At 37.1% G+C, this 10,313-nt stretch overlaps 2 protein-coding genes across 3 annotated transcripts; both read left to right on the top strand.

Moving 5' to 3' along the window:
* The first annotated feature begins 988 nt into the window (after positions 1–988).
* On the top strand, positions 989–8,030 carry PPDK (pyruvate orthophosphate dikinase). Of its 2 annotated transcripts, none has more exons than XM_089616448.1 (21): positions 989–1,098; positions 1,175–1,426; positions 1,520–1,576; positions 1,696–1,935; positions 2,022–2,159; positions 2,262–2,424; positions 2,499–2,734; positions 2,820–2,948; positions 3,804–3,983; positions 4,077–4,214; positions 4,652–4,816; positions 4,933–5,094; positions 5,171–5,260; positions 5,334–5,472; positions 5,839–6,016; positions 6,120–6,249; positions 6,660–6,788; positions 6,880–7,017; positions 7,099–7,176; positions 7,507–7,598; positions 7,736–8,030. In XM_089616448.1, the coding sequence occupies exons 2-21, from the start codon at positions 1,193–1,195 to the stop codon at positions 7,776–7,778; spliced, it is 2,859 nt and encodes a 952-aa protein (XP_089472574.1). In that variant the 5' UTR covers positions 989–1,098; positions 1,175–1,192; the 3' UTR covers positions 7,779–8,030. The 2 variants fall into 2 exon arrangements, with proteins under 2 accessions (XP_089472574.1, XP_089472575.1); XM_089616449.1 differs by having other exon boundaries at positions 995–1,098; positions 1,179–1,426.
* Positions 8,031–8,621: 591 nt separating this feature from the next.
* LOC149392931 (tRNA/rRNA methyltransferase (SpoU) family protein) lies at positions 8,622–10,302 on the top strand. Its single transcript, XM_089616452.1, has 4 exons — positions 8,622–8,936; positions 9,023–9,127; positions 9,692–9,818; positions 9,953–10,302. The coding sequence occupies exons 1-4, from the start codon at positions 8,715–8,717 to the stop codon at positions 10,171–10,173; spliced, it is 675 nt and encodes a 224-aa protein (XP_089472578.1). The 5' UTR covers positions 8,622–8,714; the 3' UTR covers positions 10,174–10,302.
* Positions 10,303–10,313: the final 11 nt, after the last annotated feature.

Genomic DNA, 10,313 nt, shown 5'->3' with positions numbered 1-10,313 from the left:
TTAAATTAAATTAAGTAAATAAAAACCCAATGCAGTTATACCGTAGGGTAGGTAGGGCTTGTTACAGTTGAAAAAGAAGACCGTTGACTTGGACCACACGTTCAACAGTACAAAACGACATGTCGTTCCGTAATTGTAGTCATGGAACATTCTTTTAGTTATTCGTGACTTCGTTCACACTAATTATCGCTATGTTTATATATAAAAAAACTTCAAGTAGTGGCTAAAAATAAAAGAAATACAAGACTTCCAATGTTTAAGCTGTTACTTCACTTACTTGTTCTTAAGAGATAAGAAAGGAGAGAGTACAATCACATTTCTGTTTTGTGTCAATAAACAAGACACGTGGTGTATAAATCTCTTAGGAGTAGTCAAACTGTTTTCTAAAGTTCTATCTATAGCAAAGTAATGGCGACCCTACCGCAAATTTTCATTGAAGCTCTTACTTTTATTTTGGATTAATCTGAAATGTATAAATGATATATATATATATATATATATATATATATATATATTTTTTTTTTTTATCATCATATACTAAAAATATTTTCATTTTTTATATATATATATAAAAATTACTAGTATCAAAATATAGCGAATAAATTTTTTATTTATAATTAAAATTAATAAATTGAGATATGGCTAGGCTATAGAAATGCGTGCCTTTCCTTTGTCCTATTGTATTACATTGCAACTCTAATTTTTTTTTTGGTTGTCCGATTATGATGATCACTTCCTTGACGTCAACGTTCAATTCCTAAAACACCCACATTGCCACGTGTCAATTTCCCATTCCTTGAATCACGCTCTTAAACGTGATAAAAATTACTAACTAAGGGTATTTCGGTTATTTCGCGTCATTCAAAGTTCAGTTAGAGCCGTGACTTAGCGCCATAACTGTAATCTCGTCCACTCACGTCAATTATCATCAAACCAAACCATTTTCCCATCTCAATATTTATACATATATATATATATATATATATACACACACACATATTTATAGCAAAATAATTGCTAAGTTACAAGAACCACAAACCGCCATTTCTCGCCCTTCCTCTCCAAAGTTCGAGGACTAAACCCATTTCGCAAGCTAAGGTTAAGATCTGTAGCTTTTTTTCATTCAGTTTTTTTTATTTTATTATTAATTTGGTTTTCTTTTTAATTTATTAAGTAAGATCGGCGGCGAATTATGTCTTCGGCGGCTGTGAAATCCATGCTGATAAGATCACCCCGAGAATTGCGTCACCGAAGGCAAAGAGCACCTTTTGATCATCAGACCAAAAGCAGAGTCTTATTGTCCCGAAAAAAGCTTGGTATGAGTGTGAGAGCGACGATTTTCGCAAACGAATTCGAAGAGCCTCTTTCGAGAGCACAAGCGATTCTCTCGCCATCTGTCTCTGCAGCACCAACTACGGCCAAGAAGGTTAATTAATCAAAATTGATCAACAGATTAATTAAGAGAAAAAGAAGCTCAGAATTTATGTTTGTGAATTTTTTTTTTTTTTTTTTGGCGCAGAGAGTGTTCACTTTTGGAAAAGGAAGGAGTGAAGGCAACAAAAGCATGAAGACTTTGGTAAATTAAATTATAATATAATTTTTTTTTCTTTTTTTTTCTTTTTTTGCTCTGTTCTTGATCTCTCTCTCTCTCTCTCTCTCTCTCTCTCTCTCTCTCCTGACGTGTCTGAATGCTAGCTTGGAGGGAAAGGAGCGAACCTTGCTGAGATGGCGAGCATCGGACTCTCGGTCCCGCCAGGGCTCACCGTATCCACGGAGGCTTGCGAGGAGTACCGTCAGAAGATCGACGGCCCAGATTTCCCGACGGGCCTGTGGGACGAGATTCTCGACGGGCTCGTCAGCGTCGAGGCCGAAATGGGCTCCGCTCTCGGAAACCCTTCCAACCCTCTTCTTCTCTCCGTCCGATCCGGCGCCGCGGTCAGAAATCTCTCTCTCTCTCTCCTTCTCTTTTCTCTCTCATGATCATCTCAATATGTTGACTTTTTTTGTTTGTTTTGGTCAAGATCTCGATGCCGGGGATGATGGACACGGTGCTCAACCTCGGGCTCAACGACGAAGTGGTGGCCGGGCTCGCCCAAAAGAGCGGAGATCGCTTCGCTTACGACTCGTACCGCCGATTTCTCGACATGTTCGGAAATGTTGTAAGTCTTTTTATTTTTATTTTTTTATGATTTGTATGGAATTTTGATTTTCCCTCGAATTTATTTTATGGCCATTTTTCGTGGTCTTTCTTTCTTAATCAGGTGATGGGAATTCCGCACTCGAAATTCGAGGAGCGGTTGGAGAGTCTGAAGAGCTCGAGAGGAGCGAGACAAGATTCCGATCTCACCGCTTCGGATCTCAGAGAGCTCGTCGAGCAATACAAGCACGTCTACCTCGAAACCAAAGGCGAAGAATTCCCTTCGGGTACACTATTTCAAAAAGACTATAAAAAAAAAATACATGAAAACAAGTAGCATCATTTTTTTTTTGTTTTGCAGATCCGAAGGAGCAATTACGGCTTTCGGTGAGAGCGGTCTTTGAATCGTGGGACAGTCCGCGGGCAATTAAGTACCGGAGCATAAACCAGATAAGCGGGCTCAAAGGGACCGCGGTGAACATTCAGACCATGGTTTTCGGGAACATGGGAAGCACTTCCGGGACCGGTGTCTTGTTCACCAGAAACCCGAGCACCGGCGAGAAGAAGCTCTACGGCGAGTTTCTGGTCAACGCTCAGGTTTGACCGCCATCCAATAGTATATATATATATGCAAATAAATACCACACTCTTAATGGTTTTTTTTTTCGAGCGGTGTCGATAGGGCGAGGATGTGGTGGCCGGGATTAGGACGCCCGAGGATTTGGAGGCCATGAAGAATTGCATGCCCGAGGCATATCATGAGCTCGTCGAGAACTGCGAGATTCTCGAGAGGCATTACAAGGACATGATGGTGAGAAATAATTCCGTAGCGCACATAGTTAATTAATGCTGTGATGAGTCTGTCACTGACTAAAAATCAATTGACAATGAGACGAGTAACTCATGATCTTATCGTCCTGATCATGGATCATTAACATGCCTCATCAACGCCATGTCTCTTTCGGCTCACTTATCTTAGGTCATATACTATTACTTTTAGACCGGTGCTTGTTTGATCGTTGTTAGCTTTGATTATGACGTATTTAGTTATGTAGGAAAAATAATGAGAAAATTATGGGATAAGAGTTTTAAATTATGAAATCCAGTTTTTGAATCATGCATTTTTATCATCCTGAATTTCGATTAATTAATTAAGGGTTATTAAGTTATATAGCCACACGTTTATAGTGAATTGAGATATAGCCCACCTTTCGTTAATTTCTTGTAAATAGCAAAGTTAACTTATTAACAGATTAATTAAAGACTTATATAATCCAGTCAAACATGTAAAAAAATGTAGTTAATAAGTTGCCACGTATGCAAGTTGGCTATTTACAACGTATTTACGAAAGGTTGGCTAATTTACAATTCCTATAGTTTAGGTGGGTTATGTAGTCAATTTTAATTATGTAAGCAGGGTTATGATTTTGGGCCAGAACCATCAGGTTGTAATCTTTGGTCTGTACAAGAGATTTTAAGTTAATGAGAAAAGTAACCAATAACTAATCCGAAAAAGCATAGTCTCTCTTGAAAGATCAAAAGAGGGGAGATTAAGCGCCGTGAGAAATTGGTAAAACTATTGTTTAGAGATCGAATCTCAACTCGTAACAGATACTGCATTAAGTATCGTGTGGTTCCATCTCAATACTAATTGACAATGTTGCAGGACATAGAGTTTACGGTCCAAGAAAATAGGTTGTGGATGTTGCAGTGCCGGTCGGGGAAGCGAACGGGTAAAGCGGCGGTGAAAATAGCCGTGGAGATGGTCGGAGAAGGGGTCGTCGATACACGGTCGGCGATAAAGATGGTCGAGCCGCAACATCTCGACCAACTCCTTCATCCACAGGTGTCAAATTGAACCCTCACCGCAACCACACATTTGATTATTATTATTATTATTATTCGCCTCTGTGTCTGGAGTTGATTGGTCGGCGTTTAGTTTGAAGACCCGAGCGCTTATAAAGACGAAGTGGTGGCGAAGGGTTTGCCAGCTTCCCCAGGAGCGGCGGTGGGACAGGTCGTGTTCTGCGCTGATGACGCCGAAGCTTGGCACGCCCAGGGAAAGAGTGCTGTATTGGTATGGCGACTCTTTTTTCATTTGCTTTTAGCGCAAATAATCTCTCGTCCTTTAAACTAATTTTCTGAGCAAAATAGTTGTCAAAAACTATTGATTTCTTTATTAGAATCAAATTAGTTATTCAAGTTTGTAAATATGTTTTAAGTTGTTTAGCTATTGAATTTCTTAAAACTTGATTTTAAGAAACTAGCCAACGTTTTGTTTATCCATTTACCAATATTAACGTATGGAAATGCTGGAGACAATCATGTAGAATATTATCTGAGTAATGAAGCCACGTCATCAAATGTGGCTAGATTTTAAACATATCTAAAACGCTGGCTAGATTGCAAATCTAACTTTTTTCAAGCGGCCTAGTCCGTAGGATTTTTCTATTTTCAAACTAGCCCGTCTTTGTATGAAAGTTTTTTTTTGCAACTACGTCCTTCGAGTTGTAGGTAAGAAGAGAGACGAGTCCGGATGATGTTGGAGGAATGCACGCGGCGGCGGGGATTCTGACGGAAAGAGGGGGAATGACATCTCACGCGGCTGTCGTGGCCCGTGGATGGGGCAAGTGTTGCGTCTCTGGTTGTTCAGATATCCGAGTAAACGACACAAACAAGGTATACATAAAAAAAAAAGAAACCGTGAAATAGCCTAATGACTACGCTCAGTTAAAATTATAGTTCAATTATTTAAATATTAAAAATAATAATTAGTGGATGATTTTGAATTACAGGTTGTGGCGATAGGTGACTTGGTGATCAAGGAAGGGGATTGGATTTCGCTTAACGGCTCCACCGGCGAAGTTATTTTGGGGAAACAGCCACTTTCTCCGCCGGCTATGAGCAACGATTTAGAGACATTTATGTCTTGGGCCGATAAAATTAGGCGTATGAAGGTAGCAACTACACTATTTTTATGATTCTTTGAGGCGAGAACTAAAATTGTGATTTTTTTTTTTTTTTTTGTCGCAGGTTATGGCTAATGCTGACACCCCTGAAGATGCGCTGACCGCGAGAAAAAACGGGGCTCAAGGGATAGGACTTTGCAGGACTGAACATATGGTAATTTAAAAACATTATGAATTTGCATTACCCAAAATGTTATTACAATTCATAATCTTTGGGGGTGGTGAAGTTCTTTGCTTCGGATGAGAGGATAAAGGCGGTGAGAAAGATGATAATGGCAGTCACAACCGAGCAGAGAAAATCGGCGCTGAACCTTTTGCTGCCTTACCAAAGATCAGATTTCGAGGGAATTTTCCGCGCCATGGATGGTAAAAAAATAAAATATATAATATAAAGACTTGATCTTTTTTTTTTTTTTTTTTTTTTACTATTCTGTTAAAAAAATTCTTCGTCGCAGCATGGATGATTAAAAAATGAATTATATAAGGTCTTGATTTTTCATATTTTACTTTTATGTTATATTTAACGTAATTTGAATTTTGACTATTTTGCTAAAAAAAAAAGCTCTTCATCGCAGCATGGATGCTTAAAAACTAAATAATACAAAGTCTTGATCTCTTTTTACACTTTCAAATTTGACTATTTCGCTAAAAAAAGCTCTTCATCACGGCTATTTTACTTTGTTATTTTTCCTTCTAAATTATTTGGCGACAATTTTTTTTTTCTTCTTCCAGGTCTCCCAGTGACAATCCGGTTGCTAGACCCTCCGCTCCACGAGTTCTTGCCGGAAGGCGATCTCGAGCAGATCGTCGGAGAGCTCTCCGCTGAGACCGGCATGAGCGAGGACGAAGTATTTTCGAGGATCGACAAGCTCTCCGAAGTGAATCCCATGCTCGGTTTCCGAGGCTGCAGGTTTTTTTTTTTTTTTTTTTTTTTTTTTTCACACACAAACAGAAACGCTCTCCTCCGTCTCTTTTCTCTCTCTTGATCTATTACTTGCACCGCACTCTTTCAGGCTCGGAATATCGTATGTAGAGCTCACCGAGATGCAAGCTCGGGCGATCTTCCAGGCCGCGGTCACGATGATCAACCAGGGAGTTGAGGTTTTTCCCGAGATCATGGTTCCTCTAGTCGGAACCCCTCAGGTATTATAAACTCTCTTAATAATTATATATTTATTTATTTACATTCAAGGATATCTCATATTCATATTCGTGTAATATTAAGAAATTTTGTATACACTTGAAACTAAATTGATTAGTAAAATAGTCAAAATTGTAAATTTGTAAAAAAAAAAAAATAGTCAAAGCACTCAATAAAATTATCGACCCTTGTCTATAAGCAATTTAATAGTTAAAGTCACATTTTTCATATATTTTTACACTGTCAATAAAATTATTGACCTTTGTATATAAGCAATTTATCACAATAAAAAAAGTTATTGAGACTTGATGCCTTCACATTTTTAATCTGTTTTAGATATTTCACTAATTTTAGATAAAACCTTGACTTTAAACTATAAACCCTTTTATTAAATGTAAAAAAAAAAAATCAGGAACTTGGTCATCAAGTGGGTGTGATTAGGAGTGTGGCAGAGAAAGTGTTCTCTGAAATGGGAACTTCCTTGAGCTACAAGGTTGGGACTATGATTGAGATCCCTAGAGCAGCTCTTGTTGCAGATGAGGTACTACTACGTTTTAAATTTACTTGAGTGTCACGCAAGGATAACAATATGTTCAACGGCTACTTTATTTTTTTTTGCCTTTCTTGCATAGATTGCGAAGGAAGCAGAGTTCTTCTCATTTGGGACCAATGATCTCACACAAATGACATTTGGGTATAGTAGAGATGATGTTGGCAAGTTCCTTCCAATTTACCTTGCTAAAGGAATTCTTCAACATGACCCTTTTGAGGTCAGTCAATACTTAACAAACACCTCTCTTAAAATTAGTGTTTTTTTAACAAAAATTTAAAATTTATTTATTTATTTGCAGGTACTTGATCAAAGAGGAGTAGGGCAGCTGATCAAGATGGCCACCGAAAAAGGTCGCGCTGCGAGGCCTAGCTTAAAGGTGACTAAAATGTTAAAATTTAAGAAAAGAAAAGAAAATTAAAATATATTAATTTAATTACAAAAAATTGGCCAACCTTTGGTAAATACTTTGTAAATAGCCAACTTGCATATGTGGCAGCCTATTAACTATCTTTTTTACATGTTTGGCTGGATTAAATAAGTATTTTATTAATCTGTTAATAAGTTAACTTGACTATTTACAAGAAATTAACGAAAGGTGAGCTATATAACAATTCACTATAATCGTGTGGCTATATAACTTAATAACCCACTATATAACTTAATAACTCACTATTTAAAAAAAAAACTATTTATTTAAAAAAATTAGGTTGGGATATGTGGAGAACATGGAGGAGAACCTTCTTCAGTGGCGTTCTTTGCAGAGGCTGGTCTTGACTATGTTTCTTGTTCTCCTTTCAGGTTAACTTTTCATTCAGTTTTTTTTTTTTTTTTTTTTTTTTTTTTTTTTTTTTTAATATTAAGTATTAAAAAAATTATATAGCTATTAGTCAATAAGAAAGATAATTTGTTTTTTTTGGTGATTTAAAATGTGACAGGGTACCAATTGCAAGGTTGGCTGCAGCACAAGTTGCCGTTTAAAAAGAGATTGTACAGTGTGTTATACTTTGTAAATATATATTTGTTCATGTAAATTGAAAAGAAGAATTAATATAAAATAAAAAAGGCCAATGTGAAAAAGATATAAGAAGAAGGCCTTGAACATACATACAAAGGTGAATAATTTTATTATTTTAATAATTATTTGCCTATATGAATGACAAAGTGATCCAGCAATTTGTACAAATAAATCACTGTATTATCTTTCCTAGCTAGAGTATATTCTGAGATCTATACTATGTTTCATTATCCATCTCTAGTTTCTTATATTTTTTATGAATGATTATAAACAAAGTGAAAAGTTATATTTCACATAAAAATGAAACAAATAAAACTCGAACGCAAAGTAATATTTTGTTTCGGTATATTTGATGAATGATAAGAGAAAAAGAGAAAAACGAGATGAAAGCAATTAGTGTCATTTTCACAGCATCTCAAAGTATAAAAATATTATTTTCTAAAACTCTATTAGATAAATAATTGATCTTTACAATTTGATATTGCTAAATTGTCAACGTTTCGTAAATCTTAAATAAATAGTCACTTTCATATATTTATAGACGTAAATCTTAAGTAAATAATCATTTCTATTTATTAGGACGCATCATCTTTATAGCTATTTACCTAAGATTTACGAAACATTTATTATATAGTAAATTTAAATGTTTTAGTTGGCTATTTAGTATTTACATAATTTTTTGTATTTTTAATGTAAATTTTAAGTTAATTTAGGATATATAAAAAAGAGAAATATGAAAAAGGTATAGAAGTCTATCCTTCTTTGCAATTAATGCCATTTTACAAGAACGACGTAGATAAAAAGCAACAAACATTTTCCTACAGAAAAACGACAGTGAAAAGGCTTGAATATTTTTGACTGAGAACTGAGAACTGAGAAGCAAAACCTTGACCTCGACAATGGCGGAAGAAGCTCGGGAAGTGGAAAGCTACGTGGTGGTCCACAACATTGCCAAGCGTCACAACGTCGGAACCCTAGCCCGGAGCGCCACCGCTCTCGGCGTCTCCGAGCTCATCCTCGTCGGCCGCCGCGACTTCAACTCCTTCGGCGGCCACGGCTCCACCTCTCACCTCCGTTTCCGCCATTTTTACTCCCTCTCCGACGCCCGTATATTCCTCAAGGTACTTTCAACGATCCTCTCTCTCTGTGATATATTTTTCAGAATCTGAATCGCTAGGGTTTTTTTTTTTTTTTTTTTTTTGCTCAGGAAGAGAGAGGCTGCGATATCTGCGGCGTCGAGATCGCCGACGGAGCTCTGGCCGTGAATCTCCACCCGTTCAAGAAGAGCACGGCTTTCCTTCTCGGCAATGAGGTTCGATTAATCCTTGGCCTTGATTAGCGTGTATATAAGATTGCTGGTTTTATGCTATTGATTTGGGTCATAGAAAATGGAAACTGAGTGTTTGAATGTTCAAGATTATGAACACTCGTAACCTACACCAATTAATCCTTGGGTAGTGTTTGAGTGTTCCAAGATTGAAAACACTCATAATCTATACTGATTATAGCATATAATTGAGTTGGTACTGCATAAGATTGCTGTTTTATAGGTTATTGATTTGGCTCAGAGAACATGGAAAACTGAATGTTTGAGTGTTCAGTCTTAATCTGTATCAATTATATAATTCACATATTGTATAGTTGATAAGATTGCTGTTTTTAGGCTATTGGTTTGGGCAAAAGAACATGGAAACTGAGTGTGTACTAGTATCAAGATTGAGAATTTCACTATAAGCTAGGGACGGAGCTAGACAACAATATGAGGGCTGGGGGGCTAAATGAAATATTTTTTTACGGGGGGCTAATCTGAAACTTTTCCGTATAAAAATGAAGACATCATTTAAATAACAATTCAAACGCAATTTTGGTTTCACAGGGCACGGGTCTTTCTGCAAAAGAATGCGAGATCTGCGACTTCTTTGTGTACATTCCGCAGTATGGATCCGGGACCGCTTCACTGAACGTCACCGTTGCCGCGTCCATTGTTCTTCATCAATTTGGAGGTACACACGACATTGTAGACTCTGCTCGATCAACAATGCTTTCAGTATTATTTGAAATGGTGTGTTTTTTTTTTGTCGGTGTGTGGTTTTCGCAATTTCTCTTAATTTTGGGGGTTATTTGGTAATATATTCAGTTTGGGCGGGTTTTTCCGAGAGAGCCCGAGAAGGGAACAAGTTTGTGGTGGCCGAGAGGGGCGAGAGACAAGGGAAGAAAAGTTACTGCACCGAAACCGACGACGTTGTCATCGAGGAGCGGAGATTGAGAAAAGAGAGTAATTCCAACGGTTTCTTCGACGGGAACGAAAACGGATCTTCTTCGTCCAGTCTTCTCGATGCCTTGTTCGATGATGTATAGTCAACATTTCCCGGTTAGTTCAAATTGCGTTGTTTTACACACCAAATCGATTAAACTGGAATATTTAATGAATATTTGTATTATGCCTTTATGAAGTCGATAACGAGAGAAGTTATGGATGATTTTGAATGAAGTTTTTC

Source organism: Urtica dioica, chromosome 6 (assembly GCF_054948205.1).
Source record: "Urtica dioica subsp. dioica isolate 48M chromosome 6, U.dioica_male_clone48M_v1_H2, whole genome shotgun sequence".
NCBI lineage: Eukaryota > Viridiplantae > Streptophyta > Magnoliopsida > Rosales > Urticaceae > Urtica > Urtica dioica.
This window is presented reverse-complemented; position numbering and strand designations above follow the sequence as displayed.